At 37.1% G+C, this 27,265-nt stretch overlaps 1 protein-coding gene across 9 annotated transcripts in view; it reads right to left on the reverse strand.

The window, feature by feature from the left end:
* Positions 1–27,265, reverse strand: part of PKP4 (plakophilin 4) — a 247,763-nt gene that overhangs the window by 107,681 nt on the left and 112,817 nt on the right. For all 9 annotated transcript variants that reach the window (XM_059167273.1, XM_059167272.1, XM_059167275.1 and 6 more), the window contains exon 3: positions 3,327–3,439. In XM_059167273.1, coding sequence (XP_059023256.1) covers positions 3,327–3,439 — 113 coding nt within the window. The remainder of the gene's footprint in view (positions 1–3,326; positions 3,440–27,265) is intronic.

Consider the following 27,265-nt stretch of genomic DNA (forward strand, 5'->3'; position numbering starts at 1 on the left):
ATGCCAAGCAGATAACCTCCCAGTGAAGCACACTTACTTGATGAGCTTAAAACACAGAGGGCTTTGCTGAGGTTCATTATTCATTCAATGAGCATTTGTCTGGGAGCTGGCCTGCTGAGCACCAGGCACTGTGCTGGAGCGGTGGGGGTGGGGTGGGCCTTACCATCTCATAGGAGAATTGACAAAGGCACAAACAGTTATGAGTTCAGATGAAGAGAGATGACCTTCCCAGTGAAACTTGGGGAAGGCTGTAAGGAAGGGTTAGCATTATGTTGGGGATATCAAGAATATAGGAGAATCCAATGTGATATGTGAGTAGGACAATCAAAATGGATCATTTATGATTCTAATTCACTGAATGACAAAACCAGCCTTTCTCATAACCCTCAGATTCCACAATAAATTCCTGGCCTGCTGCCAGGTCTCTCTTCATTCTGATCTATGCACTACACTACCAGGACAACTACTTCCGAATAACAACTTTCTTTTTTCTTTCTTTTTTTAAAGATTGATTTATTTGTCAGAGAGAGAGGGAGACAGTGAGAGAGAGAACAGAAACAAGTGGGGGGAGTGGGAGAGGGAGAAGCAGGCTTCCCACCGAGTGGGGAGCTCGATGCAGGTCTTGATCCCAGGACCCCAAGACCATGACCCAAGCCGAAGGCAGACATTTAACGACTGGATCACCCAGGTGCCACCAAAAACAACTTTCAACAGGTCTCCTTTAAGACCTAATGAAGGTTACTTATCATCACCTTAGCTCCCAGCTCTCCAATCAGATGCCAGCTTTACCCTTCCAAACTCATAAACCATTAGGTTCTTTTAGGACACATCCTAGGTACCTAAACCTCTTAGTGCTCCAATACAAACAAAGTGGGGAATCCTATATTACCTCTCTGCCTGCTTTCCCTCTTTCTCTGGTCAACTCAGTTTCCCCTTCTGAAAAATCCATTCATTCACCCAAAAGTCACTGACGGAGCCCAGTGACACATCACACACCACACTAGGCACTGAGACCCAGAGACAAAAACACCAAAATCACTCAGAGTAAATACTTTAACATGTATTTTTAGTAGTATTTTATTTTATTTTTTTTTTTTTAAAGATTTTATTTATTTATTTGACAGAGAGAGATCACAAGAAGGCAGAGAGGCAGGCAGAGAGAGAGGAAGGAAAGCAGGCTCCCTGCTGAGCAGAGAGCCCGATGCGGGACTCGATCCCAGGACCCTGAGATCATGACCTGAGCCGAAGGCAGCGGCTTAACCCACTGAGCCACCCAGGCGCCCTTTAGTAGTATTTTAAACAAACCCATAATATTAGCTTTCTCATCTTACTTTTGCAAATAATGCTGTAATGAACACCCTTGTATCTGTCGTACTGTACACACCTATCAGAATTTCTCCAAGGATAGCATGTTCTTCAAGTTTTAAATCATAGGCTTCTACTAGCTGAGACTCATGACTCAAGTTTTATAATACCTGATTGTGAGCTCATCTTTAGTGATGACAGTTTCTCAGCTGGGGATTCTGAACAATGTGAAGAATCATATCTGGGCTCCAAACCCACATGTGGTACAAGGTTGGGAGTTTACCATGGGTGCAGCCCTTTGAGGGCTACAGCTTAATACAGCAATCTTAAGCACACATGTACCATCTTGAATATACAAGGCCTCATTCTTGGGTCACTGCATGAATATTAAATATAAGATTCCAGTGCTTTTGGAGGGGAGGGGTTGACTGTCCCTAAGTCTCCTATAGAGGCAGCTCAAATGCTCCTGGGTCTAGTGTTCAGTTTCTCTCCTATTTCTAGTACCTGGGAATTTTCCTTTCTAATCTGTCATTTTCTCTAAGTACTGACTTACTTTATTGATATACCAAGTATTTCTGGGGGTTTATCAAGAATTTCAATGTTAGTTTAATAAGCTAAATTAATCAGAATAAAGTCCTAACTGAATTTTTAAATGTTGAATTAAATTTTCTATGTATAAAATTATGTATTTTTAAATCTATGGCTCTTTGTCTTTGGAAAGATATACAATACCATATTATTGAGTTTGTGAATTGTTCTTTCTGGTGTTAAACATCCAGATGGCTTTTTAAAAATACTGAATAAAAATACTGAATAGAATTAAAATTAATTTTAACAACTTTAACTTCCTTGATAAATTATTTCATTGAGTAACTATAAAGCCAGAGTTAGAAATATTTGATTTACAATTTTACTCATTGCTTGTAATTTCCCTTCCTAAAAAAACCCCACAAAACTGCCTGGATAACTAAAAAATGATCACATAATTTAATATTTATGTTTTAAAAGTTTTATTAATCTTATTTGTTTACTTTATACCTTACTAAACATACCAATACGTACAACTCTTAAGGGTCAGAGATGAAAAAAATTCATAAGAACACAACTTATCAGCCTAATATTCTTAAATCCATAGCAATAGAATTAGACAGAAAGAGGAACTATAACAGCATTCTATTCATTAAGAAGGTTTTCTTGGCTAAGAATAATAGATGGTACTGCCAAGTAGAACAATAACGACGCTAGAAATAACTAAAGAGACAAGTTACTGTTGGTACATACCTACATAGGAATAAAGAAACCAAGCTTAAAAATGTAAGCAATAGAAGTTATTTTATGGTAGGCCTTACCAGAATATGTAATTAACAAGAAAGAAATCCACAAATAGGATAAGCAGTGATTTCACCATTTGGTGCTTATGGCAGTAATTTTTTATAATAATGATGTTTTTAAATAGTTTATGAGGCATTTAAAAACAAAACAATAATTCTGATTAAACATGGCTTTTTTCAGTAATATACTGGTTTTCAATTTATTATGTGAATACACTGAATTATTTCATCTAGTAATTATTTTGTATGGCATTTTTACAGAGTTCTAGCAAAACTCAAAGTCAACTGAAGACATTTTTAAAAGCTACTTAAATGTTATCATTTAGAAATATTACTTTGTTTAAAAAAAAAATCAATACCAGGTTTTCAAAGTCAATTAGCCTTGCGAAATAATTAGTAATTACTGTGAAAAACATCCATTAACAGTGTCTACATATGAGAAATCAAACTTCTAAAAGTAGCATACAGAAACTTACCAATGCCATATAAAACACTTTAAGCACAGGACTGAAGAATAATCAATATTGCAAGAGGCTTCTCAAATTAGGATAAATTGACAGTTTTGGTGTCCAATTCAGAAAGGCAAGTTAACAGTGACAAAACTAAGAGAATCATTTGCTGCATCCAGGACAACTTAATAAGGCATGGAACTTGAAGGCATATAAAAAGATAGAGCCGTTGGCCCTGTACCTGGTGCTGGCGATACTGGGGGATTCTGCTCCAAGCCTACATCTCTCTAGCTGACTGGCAACGATCTGCCTTTCCACTTCCAGTTCTCGGGTGAGTCGTTGAAACTGAAGCTCCTGTGATTCAAGGAAATAAAAGGCATATAAGGTGCCAAGACAGATATATATGTGAATGCATGTCACAGGAAACACAGAAACATGCCCATAACATAGCACTGTATCTAGTGTGGCTTCGTGAAATTAAAAAGTTTTGGGTGGAATTGCAGGTCTAGATAACCTACCAATTTGTGCTTTTTTCAAACTGAAAGGCACTAGAATATTAAGTTTTGTTTGGGATGGGAAACAGATATTTATTGGCTTTTCTGTCTGTTCTTCCAATTGAGGTTTGCAAACAGTGCTCTCTATTCAATGTCAAGATCTGCAGAGTCCTTAGTGTGTCTGCATCAGGGGCCCACCAACCAATGTAAGCTCGATAGCCTCAAGAGCTACTTTTTTTTATCCTGTATACTGTACTGAAAACATGTAAATTCCCATGATGTGAATCACTTTATCACGTTTGATACAGAGCCTTTTAATTGTTAAGGGAAAAAAATCCTTCCAAACCCCCAGAAAAAACCTTGCTATATTTATCTTCAATAGAAGCAATAAAATTTTTCTATTGTTATGAAATAACATGTTCATTGTTCATGTGTCACGGTGTGAGGGAAGGAAAAATAAAGTCTGAGCCACAATATAGAATTAAAATGGTATTTAAAAGCTGGGAAGATTGTTTAAAGAAATGATATTATTCATTCTATGCTGCATTATGAAGGCAAGTAAGTTCTATCATAGGAAAAGATGCTTTAACTTTATTAGTACTTATCTCATTGTTACCTTGACAAGTTTTTAAAAAACAGGAAGAATGCTATGCTATAAAACATCTATAGATCAAATCAGTATATCCAAAGGCTTTAAGCCACAAATAACACCTTCAATAACACCTCAAGCTCCCCTGTACCATATTGTCTCTTTACAAGTCTACTCAAGGCAAATGCCGAACTGTAAGTAGTTTAGTTGGACAATGACTGCTAGTTCAAAATACCAGGTATGTGAACCCTAAACCTAGAAACTAATCAGAAATAAAACTACCTTAAAAACTGCTTATGACAATATATACATAATTTGTTTGTCATACAAAAAATTAAAACATTTTAACTGACGTGTATTAGCTCCCTGTGGTATCAGGCAAACATGCTATTACTGACAGCACTGGCTTTGTAAATTCTTCAAACTATTCTTAGAATGATTTCTAAGATATAGTCCCTGAACTCCTTAACTTCTTTCTGATACTGAGAATACTTTTTAATGAGCCCAGCTGGTGTGGGTATATAGGGCATGGCCTGAATGAATAATACTTGGCTCAATAATGTTGTACAATATGATCAAAGTGGGACGCTTCCTATCTCTGCTTAACATTTCTTGGACCTCTGTTCTTAATAAATGTTTAGCAACGGAAGACCAGATAGATAATAACTTTACAACATTCAGTATCAGGCTAAGATAATTGATTTTAAGGGCAAATAGTCTTATGCTTATCTCATATTTGAGTCTTTCTTTGCCCTTAAACAGCATCATATTTCTGTGACACACTTCCATTCTTTCAATTATTTTACTTAGCTGTTTGTTTTCTACTCTTATCCCAGAAGACTGATTGCGTGTATCAAGTTGGGCCAGAAATGGACCACCTGTGAATCCAAAAATATTCTCAGAGCCATCATATTACCTTTATGTTCTGAGTTCAGCGGCTACTAGGGATGGAGGGCTGCTGAGTTTTCTTCATCTGGGGATGGCCAAAAATTACCATGGTAGGATTAAAGTATGTTTCAAATTAGAACAGAAAAAAAATTTCATTCATATAAAAAAACTCCATTTCAGCACATTCCTGTCATGTTCATGGCTGTGTATGACCTTTTGAGCATCCTTTCAAGGAAATGGTTGGGAAATTTCCCACTTGAAGGCAGAAGTTGGAACTGACTGTCCCATAATTCCTTCTCTCAGAAGCAGAGATACAGTGACTTTGGCTCTGCCAAGATGTCAGACTGTGACTCAAGTACTAAAACTAAGACTCTGACATCAGAAAACACGAAGCTTATTTTCTCTTTCACCTTCTTGCTGCCCTGCAACATGTGTCAGGTCAAGTTCCTATTACAGAAATCATCTCCACAAACTGCTATGGTGGTTTCTTTATCTACCCAATTTTGTGCCACAGATTTAGACACTGTTTCTGGAAGTTAAATCTCAGAGCTTGTTCTCCAGCTCTTGCAACAAATGTGGGAAATCACAAATACTTGCTTATAAATGCCTTTTTCTGCACAACTAGCTATGTCAGTCTCTTTCTTGCAACTAGAAATCTTGACTGAAGCACCTATAGAAATCATTTACAGTAGTCCAGTTGCTGTACTACATGATGTACCTACATTTTTCATTTAAAAGTTAGGTAATTCCTTCAACGTTCATAGATCCTGAGTAAAGTCTGCATTTTATCACTACTGGCCATGGACCCAGAATATTGAACATCACAAGCTCCTTTTATAAAAATCATTCTGCCCATTGTTTGCTCCTGCTTCTCATAAGCAGGATGTCATTAAAGCCCTGAAAGCAGAGTATCAGGAAGACATAAAGAATGAAATTTGTAAAGGTTACCTAATACCTGTGAATATTTACGAGGAAAATATATGTATGCTTTGTTGTAAAATCATTAATATTACACCTACAAAATATAAATTGAACACCCATATGGGACTCACACCAAGATGGATGAGCAGGACTCACACCAAGGTGGATGAGCAGAATTTGACAATTCTGTCTCTACCAGCTTCTTAGACTGCTTGATGAAGAAGATAGTATTACACAGTCAGACAAAAACACACCTAATCATTTCTAAAGTTAACACTCATTATAATGATTACACAGAGATACGACCTATAAATGTAAAATTTGTATTTTACCATACTCTCTGGTTTATTAAACTTATATTGTAAAGGCTAATTTTTAAACCAGTATCCAAAACTAGTGCATCTGAATTATAAGGGAACCCTGTATTTGTTCTCCTTTGAGATGACAATGAAAACAACATTAAAAGCATTTGCCAATGATTTAGCATATGACAATTTCCTCTTAAATTCTGGCACACAAGACCATAAACAAACTTAGAAAGAAAGTCAAGGCTACTAATATGCTATAAAATGGAGTGTGTTCACATGTGTTTAAAAGTTGTTTTTTTTTTTTTAAAGATTTTATTTATTTATTTGACAGACAGAGATCACAAGTAGGCGAAGAGGCAGGCAGAGAGAGAGGAGGAAGCAGGCTCCCCGCTGCGCAGAGAGCCCGATGCGGGGCTCGATCCCAGGACCCTGGGATCATGACCTGAGCCGAAGGCAGAGGCTTAACCCACTGAGCCACCCAGGCGCCCCTAAAAGTTTTTTTTTATGTTTACCTCATCTCTCTCAGGTAAATACACTGATAAACACTCTTACAGTTAGCCAAAGGACTAGGAGAAAACAGAGCTTCATTTTCATGCTTTGTATGGTGGACAGAGCTGGGCAGGAAGCCCAGGGAAGCACTTGCTGCCCCAGCTCTCGGGCCCTCAGGGGTGCCTCAGCAGCAGAGAACAGCTAGCTCAAGGGCATGCCCTCTGGGCAGGCTGCAGCCAGCCACTGACTGAGGTGGGTGTACAAAGGCGGGGTCCATTGCTCCAGAGCTCCCCATGGGCTGGGCCAGACTGCAGAGTATTTGAACTTTTCCTCTACCCAATCCTGCTTTTCCTTCCCCTCCTCCACAAGTGTCTACCTGTAATAAATACTCTGTACCCAAAACTCCATCTCAGTGAGAACCCAACCTAAGACAGTATTTTTTTTTTTTTTTGGCCTCCTTTTATATAAAAAGAGGTATTTCCTCTTATTCTTACTTTTTAAATACCATGAGATACTTCGAACATACAGAAAAAGTAGACAATAATACAACGAGCTTTGAGAACCTGACCCAGTTATAGTAAATCTTAATGATTTGCCACATTTGCTTCAGGTTTTTTGAAAAACAAAATATCACAGATATACTGAAATACCCTGGTTTCTCTCAAACGGATCCTATTTCTCTCTCTCCCTGCCTCTTCAGAAGAAACCATTAATTTGAATTTGTGTTTAATATTCACGTGAGTGTTTTATATTATTATTACTACTCCATATCTCCAGATCCACAGATGACATATAGTATTGCCTTGCGTGTTCACATAAGTTACATCAGTGGTAATACTGTGCAGACTGCTTTAATTATGATTTTGAGATATATCAATATCTGTAGACATAGAACTTATTTATTTTCCTTGCTCAGCAGTATTCTATTGCACAGTTAGAGTGCAATGTATTTATGTTCTCAACATGATGAATCTTTGGGTTGTTTCCAATTGTGTGCAATTCTAAGCCTACTGCCACATCCTTGTACTTGTGCACGTGTGCCTGACTTTTCCATAGCAGAAACCTAGAAATGGAATTACTGGGCTGAAGGTAATGCACATCTTTACAGATGATGACCATCACAACTATTTTCCTAAGTAGTTGTACCAATTTATATTCCAGTCAGCAGTAGAGGACAATAGAGTTCCAGTGTCTCCACATCATCCTGGACGTCAATTTGTGTTTGGGGGCTTAAATACCCACTTCCTTTTTTTTTTTTTTTAAAGATTTTATTTATTTATTTGACAGACAGAGATCACAAGTAGGCAGAGAGAGGTTGGGGGAAGCAGGCTCCCTGCTGAGCAGAGATACCGATGTGGGGCTCAATCCCAGCACCCTAAGACCATGACCTGAGCCAAAGGCAGAGGCTTAACCCACTGAGCCACACAGGTGCTTCCCACACTTCCCTTTATGGTAAATATGATAAATATGGGAAGCTACCGTGCATTTTTAAAAATTTGTATCTCCCTGATAACCGACATCTTTTCATATGTTTATTGGCCATTTAGATTTTTGTAAATCATAGGTATCAAACTCTCGCATGTGTGAGAATGTTTCCTATTTCTAGCACCCAGGCTTGTCCTCCTCTATGGGGCAGGTTTCTTATTACCCTTATACTAATGTAGTTTTATAAAATTTTAGCTTTGGGTAAGGGATTTCCTGCTAAGATTCCCCACCTTGGGCAGCCCTCAGTTGGAAGTAGGATTTAACTGTCAAATGGCCTTCTCAGGATCACCTAGGTTTGGCAGGTACCTTCAAGCTAAAAGCCAGGTTTACTTATTGCTTACTTAGTTTTAAGATTCCCACTTTCATTTCAGTTTTGGTTTCTGTGAATACTTTCTTTCCAGCTTAGCTCTGCTTTAAAAAAAAAAAAAATAGCAACAACAATAATACAAAAGATTTTACTCAGCATATTTAGTTTCCTTCAGGGAAAGGACTGGCTAGGGTATGTCAGAAATGAGATTCTTAACAGATTTTTCATATTTTCTCTTAGTTTCTCTGAACTATATTCTGGGGAAGTTTCTCGGTATTACTTTCAACTTAGTACTTCTCTATGTGCTATGCTAAGGGTTTATCTCATCGATTTTCCTTGTTTTCCATTTCCATATTTTCCATTTCCGAGACTGTTCCAACTGCTCATTGACAGTGGAATTTCTATATTCCTCTCTTCTTATTTAGGTTTACCTTTCTTTACTCAAACTCCCAGGCCCCTACTTCAGTCCTAAATGAGGCCTTGCATTAGTGATTCAGTGTTCTTTTCAAACTAGCACTATGGACCCTGCATATCTAGTCATGAGGCTATTGTCTACTTCTTCTGGTTTCCAGAAGCTCCAGGAAGCTTTTAGCATTAGGTACTTCCCCTCTCACCTTCTTCAGTAAGCAGGAAGAACTCCACCTTAGCTTCAAGGACTCTGTTCTTGGCACTGAAAACAGGGCATACCTTACTTTCCTTGGCCTCCTAGTCTTGCTTACCCTTTGTATGTCCTCGCTGATGGCCAGCAGTGATGTTATCTCCTGACTCTTTCCACCTGTGCCTTCTGGAAGCCTCATTCCAGTTTTCAAATTCTCTCCTTAGAAACTCTTCATCATTTGCTCAGAATATTCCCCATCACTGGGCTACTAAGAAGCCTCAACAGGTTTTTAAGTGAAATACAGTTCTTTCCTGAAAATAGCACTTTATCTGTGCCATGCTCTCTGGTGAAGACTATACATTCTTCACAGCCCAGACCTGAAGTACCCCAAAGTCCTGACTCCTCACTATCTCTACTTCTTAGCATCAAGTTGCTTATAATATTTCTCATTGTCATCATGCCAGTTAAGACCTGGAATAACATTTCCTCTTACATTCCTCATATTAGTATGTTGTGCTCTTTTTTCCTTAATTCATAAAAACCATTATTCTTCCAAATACGTGCAAAAGCTCATTGTGCTTTGGAGGCTCACACAGTCCAACTATGGTTGCCCACTTGCATCACTATTATCTATTTTCTTCTAGTTATTCCGATTTACTGCTTCAGGAGTAAGTATAATGGTTATACTGTGATGCTGTGATGATGACAATTAAGAGCGAGCAGTGGGTATCACAGCAGGCCATGAGCGGTGATACCCCAACTTCCTTCCTGTCCCCCACGTTCAACTAATCTTCAATTCTCTTCCAGACTCAGTGGAGGGAGTGGTCCCTTCCTGTCTACAGCCACCTTTCCACACTTTCTGGCCTCCTCCAGGATTTTGCTTCTTTGTCCTGACTTTTCAGTGTTTCTTCTCAGTTTAAAGCTCAAATCTTTCTTGTCAGAAAGCATCTTCTTGATCTCAGGACTCCCCAATCTCTGCTTCCTTCCACTTTGACCTAAACTATCTTTTGCCAAATATTTTTCTTTAAATTAAATTGACTCGTTTTGAAAATGCAGTATCTCCAGTATTAAAATAATTAAAATTCTGGTTTCCAAAGCTTTTTATAATTTTCTTAATATAAATTAAAATATGTGATAATTATTAAAGGGCTTCATCTATGTGCCAAAAATCATTTCACACAGCAGAACGTGTACCACACACCACGGGTCAACATGCCTTTCTATGACTATAAATCTCAGCAGGAAGTACTGAGTACTGGTTTGAAAATGGACATGATCATTATATGGTGCAATCAGTGGTGAAGGAAGAAAGCATTTTTATTTCAATCACTCTTGCTTAAAAATCTTCCAAAAAATAATTTACTTTCTTGCCCTAGTATGCTGGGGGGGAAAAAAAAGTTTTGTATCACTAAGACTATCACCAAACAAAATGTTAGATTTTTAAAGTACACAATAGGTTTGTGCTGGATAGGTCCTGCTCTCAGATATACTATAGCATTTTTTTTTTCTCTTTCTCATTTTCAGAATATGAGTAAATTATGGTCATGATCATACCTTTGAAGGTCTTGAGCCAGGTCTAGGGAACGATTTTAAAAATGATTATTTAAGAGCAAATAAGCACTGTTCTTTAATCTAGGCTGGTACAAAAACAAAGAAACCACATTTTCAAAGGGTCCTTGAACTTCTCAGCCTCCAAATAACTAGTCAGTAATGTAGAAGAGATTAAATGTCCTGACTTTCTATCACATTTTAATAACTGACAAATCATCAGAAGGTCTACTTGTCAGTCTTTAATTTGTACATAATTAATTGTAGAAATGCTAGGCATATCATGTCCATCTCTCTTGTACTAGCTAGTTCCCTCTGTTAAAAGGAAATTCAAAATTAAAAAGACTTAAACAACTAACACTGCCTTTTTCTAACTGTGCTTTGAGAACATCAATGTCCCATAAAATATGCCCTGAAAGGAAGGGTTTTCCGGGTCAACATGGTTTGGGAAATGCTGCCCAGAAGATTCCAAATCTTGAAGATTCATGGCAACACTAGCATATTAAAAGTTCTGAGAAGTCCTATCAATAGGAAATCAGCTTACTAAGTATATGTTTTCATTTGCAAAGAATAACTATTAACATCTCAAGAAAACAATAGTGTCTTGTAGAACACAACTTAGGCAATACTGAAAAATAAAGCTCATTTATTGTAATTAGGGATGGTTGAAGTAATATATTTTATACACTAGAAAACAAAATTTTAATTACTTTTGTCCAGACAGAATATTCACAAAAGGCAGGGTACCACAAAGGGTTAACCTTCAAATGGAAAATGCGACCTCATCCCACTCTGAAGATATGAAGGGTACATCTGATTAGCACACCTCTGTTGGACTATGGCCTATACTATGCCCATTGCTTCTTACATTTAGATAAAAGAAAAATACAAGATAATAATTACTGTCTGATTTTTTGGTTAAACTAGCTAGCATTCCAATAAGGATGAGCAACAATAAGATCTTTATTGTTTCATCCTATGAAACCACACAAGATTATACTAGGTTCTAGCTTTGATATCTTATCCTGATTTTTTTTTTTTAAGATTTTATTTATTTATTTGACAGAGACACAGAGAGAAAGGGAACACAAGCCAGGGGAGAAGAGGGGGGAAGCAGGTTTCCCACTGAGCAGGGAGCCTGGCGCAGGGCTGGATCCCTAGATCCTGGTATCATGACCTGAGCGGAAGGCAGACAAGTAATGACTGGGCCACCCAGGTGCCCCTCTTATCCTTCAGTTTTAATGAAGCAGGCAACAGCAAAGTTTACCTGATGCTCTAAATGTTTACTCTAAAGCTCAGGTTCCTATCTGTAACACCGGCACCAAAGCTCCTTTATTAGAAGTCAAAATAAAGGAAGAGAGGTTTACAATAAAACCCAGGAAAGCTGGGTTTTAGAAAGAAAGGAAAGTTTTCTGCCTAGAACCAGGTGTGGATGAGAACATCGAGGTAAATAGGTAAAGTTGGAGCATTTTTTATAGCACCACTGATGGCTTAAAAAAAAAGTGTCGCCTTAATGCTAACTCATTGCTGTTGGCTCTTCAATCTCTCACCTGGCAATCTGACCATCACTCAGGTCCATACACTGGTGACCCACCAAGTTCACCATCTCTGGTCAGGTTCAATGTTTGGCCAAGTGGCTGTACCTGAAGACACATCCTCCACTCTGCAGTACCTCTCCTGCCTCCTGTGCTCTTGCTCTACTGTAGTGATTCTCCAAGTGTGTGCCCTGAACCAGCAGCATTAGCATCAACACTGCCTGGAAGCTTCTTTGAATCAGAAGGGGTAGGGTCCAGCCACCTGTGCTTGGACAAGTCTTCCAGGAGATCTCATGCAAGCAGAATGTCAAGGACCAGTGTCCTAATGGAAACAGCCTTCTCTTCTCACACAGGCTCAAACCACAAGTGTTTTCACAATTTCCTTCCCTTTTTTTTTTTTTAACTTCCCTTGATTCTCAAGGTAAATGTTTTCCTAAATCCTGTCACTCTGCCTCTCTAATATGGGTTGAATCCATTCCCTTCTCCACCATTCCTGCCATTCCCCTTAATTCAGGCTCCCATTAACCTAGGACTACTGCAGTAATTCTTCTCTCTTGTCTTCACCCACCATGGTGGTAAAAGGCCTTGCCTCTGTTTCTCACATTTTTTTCTAGCTATATCTGTTGAAAGCACAATTCTAATCACCAATAATCTCTATTCTATACTGAGAGCTGTCTGGGCTCCAGGATCTCTGCTAAATGCACTACTTGGTTAACTTCCCATTCAGCCAGCAAAGTAGTCAGGGTTACTCTCATTCCATGGACGGCTGACTTGCCTCAGGTCATTCAAAACCAGGATTTGAAATCAAATGACCCTGACTCCTAATTCCATAGTGTTAACCATTGTGCACCATGACCTTCCTACCCCACCCATAATATAACTTATGAAGTCAACTCAGCTGTATTTTAAGACCCAAAGTGGTGTACCCTTCCACTCCCCGCCTCAAACAAATACTTTTTCTTGGTTTGCTATCACTCTCCCTCATGCCCCTAGACTGAACTATTTATGATTTTCTATACATACCATTCATGTTGTTCCATAACCCTGAAGTATTACACTTCCATGAATGTCTACACCCCTTTATCTAGCCCTTGGGCAAAGTGCTTGCCAATACATGTGCTCAATACCAAGTTGGATTCTTCTTAAAGAAGAGTGGAATCCATTTCATTAATCTTTGTATCCTTCCAGCTTCCTGCAAAAGCAAAACAAGAAAACCCTGCTAATTCATTCAGGGTGAATTTTATACAGCACATTTTATTTGTATTTATAATTGATTGCATAAATTTTTAAACTAACTGATTCCTGAGTATTTACCAGAGACAGGCATAATATATTACAGCTGATCCTATTTTAGGTTCTTAAAGCATTTCGGATATGATAATGATCATATCCTTACAATGAAGGTAATTAATGGTACAAAATAACGTTCTACTTTTATTTAAAGTCATAGGGCTATGTGGGGGCACAGCTGGAACTAGAATCTGGGTTTCCCATAATTTTGTAGACTGCTCTTTTAACAAATTAGTTTTTTTCCAAGATTTTATTTATTTGACAGAGGGAGAAGCAGGCTCCCTGCTGAGCAAGGAGCCTGATGTGGGACTTGATCCCAGGACGCCGGGATCACGACCTGGAAAGCAGATGATTAACTGAGCCACCCAGGTGTCCCAACAAATTAGCTCTATCAGGAATTTCCTATTATTCATGGTAACATGGGCAAATTAAGGTTTTTTTTTTTAAAAATAAATAATGTACACATAATTTCAGTGACACTGTGATCTACTGCCATTAATACGACTTATCTCATGCCACTGCTTACCTCTCCCCACTCCACAAATGCTTATATCTACTTCTACCTGTTGAATTCTCTGATCTCTTGGGCTTCATACCCTGGCTCAGAGAAAATGAGGAGCTTCCCAGGAGTGGCACACCATTTTGAAAACCTGCCCTCCAACTGACCAACTGACCAAGTTGTTCAACTAGCAATGCCTTGTTTTATTTCCATTTATTTTCTCTCCTAAAAAGCAGAATATATATGTGTGCATGTACATGTAAATATAAATAATTCTAGTTGTCTTTTATTAGTTGAGGTTTTACTGCTGCTTAAAATTATGTATACTTGGAGGAATCGTAGCACTAAAATAAATACTGAGGAAGGGTGACAACATGGAAAATGGATACCTGGAGCCAGTGTCAGTTGCAGGTGACAATAAGTGTTGTTGTCATTTTTCCAACAAGATAAGTTATTTGGTAGAATTAATGTCAAAACACAAAAAAATTGGGACGCCTGGGTGGCTCAGTTGGTTAAGCAGCTGCCTTCGGCTCAGGTCATGATCCCAGCGTCCTGGGATCAAGTCCCACATCGGGCTCCTTGCTCCGCAGGGAGCCTGCTTCTCCCTCTGACTCTTTCTTCCACTCTGTCTGCCTGTGCTCACTCTCACTCACTCTCTCTCTGACAAATAAATAAATAAAATCTTAAAAAAAAAACCACACACACAAAATTTTTCTTTAAAATGTAATATCTTGAAAATTTTACTAGCAATTACTTCAAAGTTCATTAAGAAATTATGAAAAATAATAATGACAACATTAACAATTTATCTGGTTTTATAGTACATAAATATTTCAAAATTAGTAAGATCAATGATGCGTATCACGTAATGTTAGATCCTTATTTGAGAGTTAATTGACTGCACAGTAGATGATAATAATGCAAATAAATCATTACTTGCTGAAACAGAAAACTGAGAAAAATAAATGAGCAATCTTCCACTTCCTCCATGTGGACTGGTTATAGCAAGCACAGCAAAATCCATAAAAATGGTAAAAGAAACAAAGGCTAAATTAAATCTTCCTTTCTTCAGTAGGCCTAATAAGTAACACTAGGGAATAAGGCTAATTTAAAAAATGATTAATTCAAGATTTGGTTAGCAACTTAATGAAATGTAATGGGAAAAGGAAACAAATACCAAGCAGCACAGGTAGATCTTTTCTTATGATGATACTTTTTTAATTACTAAGCTTAGTTTATAGTTGTTCTTTAAGTTTTGCAGATATTTTGTGGCTAAAGTGTGTCGGGAATTAGTAGAATTAGAATGTACATTTAATGGTTGGGCCCAGCCAATTAAATGGTTCACTGTAAAGGCTTGTTATCTGGCTCAAGAGGTATAAGAGGTGTTGGACTTATTTCTGTCTTATGAACTTTTTAATTTTACATTTTTATCCATATGGCTCCATAACATTATCTTGCCTTTCTAAACTTCCAGAATGTGTCCTGAGATTTGTGAGAAATAAGGTTAAAAAAATCAATACATTATTGATAGCCATAGGATATATCTAACCCACAAAGAGCGCTAAAGCCTTAGGACAGAATTGGGGCATGTCTAGTTAAAGGTCGAGTCCAACCTCAATATGGCTGGGTCCAGACTCATGCCCACTGCAGTTTTCAGGTTCACAGTGTGCCCTTTGTCATTCTACACTCAAGGTCTCTCTTTCTCTGACTCTTCTGCTTTATCCTCTGATACCCTGCTCCTTCCACTGGTTAGTATATAAAAGCAACTTTCATTTACTCTTTGTTACCCTTATTTAATAGCCTTATTTATTTCCTCCACTTACTTAAAGAAGCAAAGTTACATGCTATTGCTTTTCTACTTCTGTGAGGTCTATATGGCTCTCATTAGGAAAAAAGATAAAAAAGAGACATGTTTTTAGGAAAAAAAGGGACAGATTTGAATATGTTATTCTTACTGTTCAGATTAATATATTTATCTGAAAGAATTATTAAATTACCACAATTAGAATTTTTTTCTCTTGTATATAATATACACTCATGAAGAAATACATCTGCTTACGTTTCAAACAAGTACAATTTGATACTAAACCTCTTACTTCCTTATTTCTTGTTAAGTCATAGCACTAATAATAACACTGAATGAATGTCAACTGTGGGTCAGGCACTCTACATACATTTTCTCTAATCCTTACAAAAGTACAGAACAGTACTGAGTTGAGCAATCTAATGGTGGGAGAAGCAAAATAAATGACTTGCTCAAGGTTACATAATTAATGAGTGAAGAACAGGAATGGAATTCTATATTCTTGCTCCTTCCATTACAGGTAGCTGAAAAAATTGAGGTTGTCTCATTTTCTATTCCTGAAGGTTATATTTAGAACTGTAATAGATTTTCCTGTTTCAAAACTTTCTTCCCAAATCAAATAAAGCCCTGAAATGTAATAAGAATTAAAGAGCCAGATGGTAGTATATATGGGAACTTCCTAATTATGATCAAGGTAGAATTTCATTCAATGAGAAAAGAACTGCTGGTATAATTAGAGAAAACAAAACTAGATTACTATCTCAAACTGTGTGTGCACATACACATACACACACCACACATGTCCTATAATCAATGTAGAAAAAACCCAATTATGTAAAGATAAACTACAAGAATATGTTTATAATTTTGGGATGATAGAAACCTCCATATGACAAGCAACCCCAAAATCATAAGGGGTAAGACAGGAATATTTAACTTCATAAAAATAAAACTTCATATGTCAAAAAATCATGCAAATAAAGTCAAATGACCAGAAATGAGAGAAGTGATATTTATAATACATAACAGACATTTAAAACCTCATATAAACAGATTTTACAAAAACACAGTATAAATAGGCAAAGGGTATTAAAAAAAACAAGTGGCTGGAGATGAAATGTAAATGCAAATTAAAGTATTAGAAAAAACTGCTAAATTTCATTCATAAGGAGAAAGAAAATCAAATAACAATGAAATGTTATTTTCATCATATTAGCAAACAGTTTTAAAATGATTTATATATTCATTTGAGAGAATGAAACAGTGCTCACTGTCTGAGGAGAGGAAAGGGGGCACAGGGAGAGAATCTTCAAGCAGACTCCATGCTGAGCATGGAGCCCTGTGGGGAGGGGAGGGGGTGCCTGATCTGACCATGCATGAGATCATGACCCAAGCCAAAACCAAGAGTTGGAGGCCAACCCATTGAGCAACCCAGGTGTCCCCATATAATCTAACATTTTTAAAAGTGGTAATATCCAGGGCGCCTGGGTGGCTCAGTGGGTTAAATCTCTGTCTTTGGCTCAGGTCATGATCTCAGGGTCCTGGGATCGAGCCCCACATCGGGCTCTCTGATCAGCGGGGAGCCTACTTCCCCCTTTCTCGCTGCCTGCATCTCTGCCTACTTGTGACCTCTCTCTGTCAAATAAAAAAAATCTTAAAAAAAAAAAAAATAAAAAGAAAAGGTAACATCCAGACCTGGGGAGGAGCCAGGTAAAAACGTACTTGGACATACTACTCATGTTAGTGTGATTTGCTACAACCCTTTTGGAAAACAACCGGGTAACATCTATTAAAATTACAAATACATATTTCCCATGACCTTGCAGTTCTACCTCTGGATATCTACTCTATAGAAATAAAAGCAATCATGTATATGAAATATTAAGTACAGCACTATTAGAAACAATTTGAATCTCTACCTACATGGCAATATTTTAAAAAACTATGGAATCTCTACACTACATGTAATGACTAAAATTAGTTATTAAAAAGAATAAGCTAACCTTCATCCACTGCCTCAGAAAAACCATGTGATTAAGTGAAAAAGCCAGTTGGAAAACTGAGTAAAACACACAAAATAATAAAATAAAAAAATACTCCATGAGTTTGTCTGACCATGGAGAAAACTGTGATAGAAATGTAGCAGGTCAGTATGATTGGTAGCTTCAGAGGGTAGGATTGAGAAAGGGACTGAGATACTATTTAACATCTTTATCTTATCTCTATATTATTTCACTTTTTATAACTAGCATAGGACTTCTTTAATTATAATCTAATTCAGAAAATTAAGAAAGAAAAGAGGACTAAAGAAATGAAGTATTATTGGGGCTCCTGAGTCGCTCAGTCAGTTGAGTGTTCTGTTCTTGATTTTGGCTCAGGTCATGATCTCAGGGTCATGGGATCGAGCCCTGTGTCAGGTTCCATGCTCAGCATGAGTATGCTTAAGATTCATTCTCTTCCTCTCTCCCTGCCCCGCCCCCTGCTTACTCACTCTCTCTCTAAAATCAATCAATCAATCAATCAATCAATCAATCTTAAGAAAGAAAGAAGTAAGGAAGGAAGGAATTGTTTGAATAAACAGATCCTGTTTTAGAAATAGTCTAATTCCTGGAAAATGGTATTCTGATTGAGGAGAACTGATATTTTTGCTTTTTTGAAGCTATTAAAGTACTCTAAGGGGCTCAATAATATTCTAATGACCTATAAAGAGTCATTCTAACAATGAGATAGGACTTAGAAGATTTCACAGTGTGCAGCACTGGTAAGGGTGTGGAGAAAATGTTCTGTGAGAATGTTAGTTGGTGCAAACTCTTGGAGGGTAATTTAAGAATATCTAAAAAAATAAAAAATGTAGCTACCAATGGCCCACCAGTTCCAAGGCTGAAACTCTGGATATACTTGGGAAAGTACATCAAATAAAACTGGCAGCAATCTAACATCCATCAATCAGGAATTGATTACATACATTATATACATATATTAATAGGACTAATTGCAATCCTAGAAAGGATGTAAGTGAATCCACATGCATTACTGTGGAATAATCTCCAAGAAAGATTATTCAGGAAAGGTGAGCCAGGCACTTATTTTTCTAAAGACTTATTTTTTGCTAGAGTATGCAGAAAAAATTTTGACATATACTCAGGAAACTTAATTTTGGGGAAAGTGTTAATGGTAGGAAAGAGAACCCTACATTTGTAGGATGGCTTACTTTTAATTTTATACTTTACTGAATAATTTTATCTCTTTTAGCTTGGGCTCTCATTTGTTATTACTTGTATAAATAAAATAGAAAAAGAGTTGTATATTCATGAAAAACCACACCAAGCTGCTAATTTTTACAATTAGTTAAATGTTCTAATTTTGACCTATTAAAGGAGTTAAGAATTAGTTTTCATGAAAGGCATGAAATACATGACAATGGTGGTAATTATCTTGTTTGAAAATATCTGATGTTAATGAATTGACTGATCTAATAGATTCCACTGTATATATATTTCTCTTTAATAAAGCATTCTCTTTAATAAAGCATTGGTACCTTTAGAAAGGTGCTTCTCAGCTTGCTCTATGATTTTAATTAATTTTCTTCCATAAATTGCTAATAAGGAAGAAAAGATGAACTTATGCTCAGTGTAACCATAAAATCAAATTTATACAATTTTTCTCATAAATTCTCTATGTCAACATATATTTTGGAATTAAACATGAAAGAGAATGCTATACTTAACCTTACACTTTAAATAATTTCAGGGCCAAATCACTCAGGTACTATATACCAAATGGTAAATTTTTCATTTGATAAACTAAAGGTATTAATAGTTTGAAAGAGTAATCATTTTATTGTATTATATAATTGACAGGTATACTAAGTTTTTTTTTAAATAGCTCATTACATATATATATATATATATATATATATATATATAGTCTTTTTATTGTGATAAAGTATAGATGTATAAAACTTCATCATTTTAACAATTTTTTTTTAAGATTCTTTATTTATTTATTTGACAGAGAGAGATCGCAAGTAGACAGAGAGGCAGGCAGAGAGAGAGAGAGAAGCAGGCCCCCTGCCAAGCAGAGAGCCCGATGCAGGACTCGATCCTAGGACCCTGAGATCATGACCTAAGCCGAAGGCAGCGGCTTAATCCACTGAGCCACCCAGGCACCCTCATTTTAACAATTTTAATGTGTGTAGTTCAGTGGCATTAAGTACATACACACTTCTGGGCAACTATTACCTCCGTTCATATCCAGAGCTTTTCTGCTTTCCCAAACTGAAACTCTGTGCCCATTAAATAATAATTTCTAATTCTTCCCTCCAACCAGCTCCTGACAACTAACACTTCATTTTCTGTCTCTATGAAATGGACTACTCTAGGTAACCCACTTAAGTGGAATCATACAATATTTGTCCTTTTGTGACTGCCTTATATCATTTAATACAATGCTTTCAAGTTTCATCTATGTTGTAGCAGTCATCAGAATTTCCTTTCTATTTAAGACTGAACAATGTTCTATTGTATGTTTATGACACCTTTTGTTTATACATTCATTGTTGATGGATATCTGGGCTATTTCTACGTATTTTTAAAAAACCAAAATTCTACAACAAATTTAAGCCAAATTCTACAATAAAAAGTATCTTGAAATTCACATTTTTTATACTAGTTTCTTCTGTCCAAGACACTATTAACTTTGACAAAATTCAGTAGTGAAAGGCTTTATCTACAAGGATAAAACCAGTATTACAGCTTTTCCTTTGATAATTTAAAAGACTAACTTGGTTAAATATTCATTTGTTTAAACTTTGAGTGCCTACTAAGTGACAGCCACTATGGTGGGCGAAAGGAAGCGAGAGAGAGGAAGGAGAAGGGGAAAGGGGAGAGACAGAGAGAGTCTGAGTGCATGGGTTTCAAAACCAGCCCCATGAGGTCTTTGGGAGTGGGCGGGGTGGGTGAGGGCAGTCCCAGGAGCAGAGAGGATAAACTCTGACATGATGGTTTCTCTTAATGACAATGAGAAATTGGATTACAACATTCAAGCTGAAATGTCAAAATAAACTCCCACTTAAAGATGCCAAATAAAATTAAGTACCTAGAAAGCTAGTGAACATTAAAAGTTGTGTGGTGCTGATGAGACCACGTGGTTTGGCATCCGTTTTCTGGTTGCCTGGCATAAGAAGGCAAACACCATCTGCCTCTCTAGCTGTCGGGACCATCAAAAGACCTAAGGTGCGTGTGTGTGAAAGCTTTCGTGAATTTTCATGTTCCACAAAAAACTTCTAATCTCAGATTTTGGTACTGATATCCTAGAGCAGGAGTTGGCAAACATTTCTATAAAGGGCTGGATAGGGGCACTTGGGGGGCTCAGTTGGTTGAGTCAGTTGGTCAGTCAGTCAGTCAGTTGATCAAGATCAGGTCATGATCTCATGGTTCTGGGATGGAGCTCTACATTGGGCTCTGCACTCAGCAGGGAAACTACTTCAGGATTCTCTTCTCTCCCTCTGTTCTCACACATCCCCACCCCGCCCTGCTCTCCCTCGCTCTCTCTCAAATAAATCCTTAATAAAAAAGGGCCAGATAGTAATATGTTAGGATTTGTTGACAATAAGCTAAATTTCTGTCACAACTAGCCACCACTGTCCTGGTAGTATGACAGCAGCCATAGAAAATTAACAAAATGAGTGTGGTTGTTTTTATTTATGGACACTGAAATTTGAATTTCATCTAATTTTCAAATGTCATGAAATATTCTTCTCATTTTTAAACTGCTAAAAAATGTAAAAAACAGACAAACAAACAAAAAAACAAACCTCTGCTTGTAGGCTATGAAACAATTTTAAAAACCCCAAAACAGGTAGAGGGCCAGATTGGCCATCCCTAACTCCAGAGTTTAAAGAAAAAGTTTATAAAAATTCTTTACAGGCCTATCCTTTCAGAAACAAAGACGGAACGATCAGGGGATTTGGAATCCAACCTGTATCTGAATCTCAGCTCTATCACTTGATATCTAGAGCCTAGATACCAAATATCAAATATATTTGATATTGGACAAAGTGATATTGGACAAATCATTTTAACATTTAAGAATCAGTTTAATCATCTGTTAATGGGTATAATACCCACATCATATATAGGAGCTGGTGTGAGTGTATAAACAGATGCTAAATGTTGTGTAAACTGTCAAGCTCTTAGGCATTATAAAGTAAAAATATACAAAAATGCACCATATCTTCCTCTGAGGATTACTTACCAAAAAATTGGGAATTTATTTTCAGTTCCTAAGAAAAGGAAAAATGAAGTAATTTGGAGCAAAGATAGATATCTTGGATTTCAGTTTTCCTAGGCTGTTAGCATTGTACAATGTTATAATACCACTCAGTTAATAATGTATCTTTCTTTCATCATCTGATCATATTCTGTTCTCAATAGCTCTGCTTTGTCATTTTTTGTTCTCTCTTAATCTTCATTTAAGAGGATCCAATTTTATATATAAAATCATAAGAAGAGAGCAGTGGCTGAAGTACCTTTCATAACAAATGACTGAAAGAGTGGTTGCTTCTTGCTACTATCATATGCTCTATTTTTGATTTCTTAAATTTCAGAACAAGCAATCTCAGCAAATTCAGGGGCTCTCATGACGCTCACAAAATTAAAATGCATAAATTCGTTATATAGCCAGCTTGAAGATATAATATCAATGCCAAAAAATATCAATGCCAAAAAACAGTATGGAGATGGTGGGTAAATATATTAAGTTCTTTAATACTCAGATACTGAGTGAAGACACAAAGCCTTTATTCAGTATCTTCTATCATCTTACCCCATTAAGAAATTCCTTAACTACACTTACTATGGTGATAATTTAGCAATATAAACATATACTGAATCACTACACTGTACACCTGAAATAAAATGTTATATGTCAATTAAATCTCAAACTTTTTAAAAAGGAATACCTTCCTTATGTCTATTTTAGGGACATAAAAACAGCAGTTTTCCTAGGATATCTCAGTCAGTAATTTTTTCTTTTTTTTTTAAAGGCTCATTTATTTTAGAGGGAGAGAGCATGCAAGAGCTTGAGCAGGGGGATGGACAGAGGGGGAGGGATACAGCCTCCCTCCTGAGCACAGAGCCAGACCCGGGGCCACCCAGGGGCCCCTCAGCCAGTCATTTCCAAGCCCAAAGCTCATACATCTAATGGACACATAGGAAAATACCAAGCTGAGTTAACTCTCTTTTCTCCTTCCAAAAGCAAGAAGCCAATGTGGCAAGAGGATGTTTCTTCTTCTAAAGTGAATGCTTGGTGCAAATGGTCAGCAGACTATTAGGTTCAGTCCAGGGCCTTAAGCACTGGTAAGCGGGTCTGCACCTGCCTCAGAGGTGCCCTCAACCTTAGGAGCTAGGACCATGCCTGCCTGCACGGATCTGAGCAAGGATATGGAGACTGGGTCCCACAGGACAGAAAGGTTAACACAGTTTGCTACAGGAAACCTGAATCTACAGGCAGAGCGAATAAAAGGGATGTGGAGAAGATCACCACAGGCAGGCTCTAGCTATTCCTTGCTCTCCTTGAATCTAAACCTAAACAGTTTAAATCCATATCTGTGACATACATATTTTAAAATACTGTATGTAGAATTAAGATGAAACGTAACAGCACTGGGTAATGAATGTAGAGAGTATCAAACAGGAGATAAAAATACATGATTTGGCAAATCAGCATTTTCTCAGGAGTATACACTAAGTTGAATAACACCGTGTCTCAGAACAGAACACACTTAGCTGGATAGATTTAACTGAAGAAAGGTGACATTTTCATTGCAAAGGCTGCAGGCTGATGACTCTAGACCCAGCAGCCTTGCAACTCTAGGACAGTGTACAGAAGGGCCTGGATGTCTTCTGGCTCCCTATCCCATCTCAGACACTTGGCGAAGATTTTTTAAAAATTATTTTTCTTAACATATAATGCATTATTCACCCCAGGAGTACAGATCTGTGAATCATCAGGCTCACACATTTCACAGTGAAGACTTTTTATTACAGAATTACATCAAATTTTAACCATTCCCTTATATTTTGTCCTATTTTTTAAAGACTCTATCTGGCACAGATTCATTTTAAAGAGTTATAATGACATTAGGATAATTGGCTATTATTTATTAGGTCTTTACCATGAACTAGATATTGTACTAATGCTTTCTCTGCATATTATAAATGATAAATAATACAACCAATATCCAATAAATGGTCTCTATGTGCTAAGCACTTACTCAACTTCTGCAACAGCCCTATACGGTATTATTATTACTCTTATTTTTGCGATTCAGGTCATAAATGTCTAAGATCACACACCTGGTAGGTGGCAGAGAAGGGATATGAAGTTAAGAGGTGTGATTCCAGAGTCAGTGCTCTTTATCACTGTCTTTCAGCCTAACACCATGACTACAAAAAGTGTGGCAATGAAATTGATTTCAAGGTGAAGAGGGGAAGATAATAATCTCTGAAAAACAATACAAGCCTAGGTAATCCATCAAAGGTCTCACTGCCCAGCTTGTTACTTAACTCGGATGTGATCGTCTCCTTCAATTTAATAACCGCAACTCATAAGCTCTTCTTTGGCATTATCTAAAGAAGATGGCACTACTGAATGGTCTGAATAGTTTGATGGTCTCAAACAACGAACACAGTTTCTAAAGTTGCAAGCAAGGAGCTGCGGATGGAGAAAATCAAGTTTGCAGTTCTCAGAGATGATCTTTTCCATGGTTTCCATCTGATGAACAGTGCTTTCTATGACATCCAGCACACTTTACAGTGAGACAATAATGCCTTCAGTGGATCTTAATACTCTTGGGATCATAAATAAAAACTCTTAAGTGCAAGTAGAACAAGAAGGGAGAGCCACCTTGCTTCACTTATCTCTCTGGATTTCTCCATTCTGAATTTTCTATGAGGATTTTTGTTTTTTTAGCTCATTATTGTCAATATATCTGATTGAAAAAGAAGCTAAACAAGTCCCAGGTGAGAATGCACCATAGCAACAGGCTTGCTATGAATTCTTCTGGGAGAATTTCATAGAAGTATTTGATTGCCTATTCACACTCTTAATTACAACACACCGAGCTGTTAAACTAAATTGTATGTCATTAGTGTATTGAAGGAACTTTAAAAAATAAACTACTCCATGTGAAGATATTTTTCACACATACATTCACATTGATATGTGTTTAATTGCATGCAGCCTACTTCTCTTTTATTTGGAAAACAAGAGAGACATCTTTAAACTATTTCAGAACTTGCCAATGTCAGAGTGTTGTAATGTGATAAATAAGGCATTACCCTCTATCACAGGTAAATATTGATAGTTTATAAATATTTGTTTAATGTTTCATTGTTATTACGACAGAATAGAAATTACTGTTCTTAGAATTTCTTCAGGAGTATTAAAGTACCTTGGGCAAAAAATAATTACAGAAAAAACAATCTGACATTAAAACAACCTCAGTCTCAGATTTTACTGAGCCTATGGCTTAGCTGGGATAGCACACTAATAACCTTACCCACCCCCCCAAAAAAAGGCTGCAGAGAAAAGAGTAGTTTATGGCTGTGTTTTATCACAGAATGTCGGCCACCCTACAAATAATGTCAAAATCCAAAGTAAGACGAGATGAAGATACAGATGGTATGGGCAAGACCCATCAAAACCACCAGAAAATCATCTCAAAGCAAATCTAGATGAGACGGAATTATTACCCTCTATCTTCATGTCTGGATAGAACACATTTAACTAACTTTTCCCACAGTTAACAATACAAAGGGTGCTAGAGAAAGAATAATTTTACAAACATTCAAAATCAAAAGACTGAAATGCATTCATGACGAGTTATTTTTATACAACCAATTCTGTTACTTACGCTACTAGAGATACCCAATGGTGTGCATCTAATCCAAATTATTTACATTTGGTTTTGCAATGCATGGTATAATATTTCTGTGGAAGATTTGCCTTTCTAATTGCATTTTGCTCTCTTGGTAAGATCAGTTTACATGTCCTTAATATACACCTGCTATTTGGGAAAGGTGGTTGTCCCAGAAGCCTGCTGGGCAGGAGGACAGCTGGCTCACAATTACAAATACACCAGACAGGTTCTAGAGAAAAAAGAAGTGGCCAAACAATCTTAAACCTTAATTACTTTAGAAACACTTAAAGTTTACATAAGATTGGTTTATGTTACTTGTTTCTTTTCTTCCATTTTTGTTGATGTTGCATTTGACCTTCTTAGAAGATGGGGAAGTACCTTAAACACCTAGGGCACAACTAGAAATTATCATTTCACTAAATAAACATGTACTGATATTTAACGGATTAGACATGGTTTTGAAGCGACAATTTTCTTAGAATCTAATCATGTAATTGGAATATTCAAGACTATTTATCTCAAGCAAGATAAAAAATAAACCAAAATACAATGGAAACATGCAGTGTTGCAAGTATTACTGTGATCTGCCACTTACCATCTTTTTACCATTCTTGTAGATATGGCATTCTGATTTTCCCTACCTTCCCTACGCTTGGACCATGTGAATTTAATATGTTAACAATAGGGCTGGCTAAGCCAAGACTGATGAATAGGAACTTTTAATGAAGATGAAGGATTATTTCTGGAAGTGAGCTAAAGGACAGTGGTTTTTGGTCTAAGAATACAAAGTTTCAAGGAAAAGGCCACTCAAGGTGAGGATGCCAAGGGACTGCTCTACCACAGATTGGATGGGCTGTCTTGGTGGATACTGAAGTCACTTAGAGATGCACAGCAAAAGCTGAGTTTTCAGTGAATGAGGCTAAATAACCAGAAGGCTGCTAAATGATAGTAATGAGAAGGAAAGGGTTATATTCCACGACTTCCAGGTATGGAAGTCTCAAAGGAGCAGGGACTTGTGCAGGGTGCCTATAAGTAAATGATTGGGAATTGAGGAGAAAAATGATCCTACTCCCCAAATTTGAGAAACTCAGAGGTTAACAGGATAATCAGATGTCCCTAGAGAAAATTTTAGGGTATATGGAGTCCCCTTTAGGAGATAAGTAGACGGCTATTAAGGGTAAGAAGTGGGGAAGGAAAGATTTGAGGAGGTTGAGAATGTGGGGTTAGTGGCTGACCACAGAGCAGAGGTTCCAGAGAACACAGAAGAAGAGTTTGGGAGGGAGCATGGGGGAAAATGGGGGTTAGATTGGGCAAGAGAATAAATAGAAAGATGGGGATGGAAGATTGGCAGCTGACAGGATAACCAGACAGGAGCAGACTTCTGGTGTTGAGTGAAATAAAGACAAAGTGAGGTGTGAGAGATGAAGTGCTTAATGCCTCTAGACTTACAGAGCAGGAAATTGTGAATTGTTGGCAGAAAGGGAAGGAAAGAGCTGAATACAG

Source organism: Mustela lutreola, chromosome 3 (genome assembly GCF_030435805.1).
Source record: "Mustela lutreola isolate mMusLut2 chromosome 3, mMusLut2.pri, whole genome shotgun sequence".
In the NCBI taxonomy this organism is placed as follows: Eukaryota; Metazoa; Chordata; class Mammalia; order Carnivora; family Mustelidae; genus Mustela; species Mustela lutreola.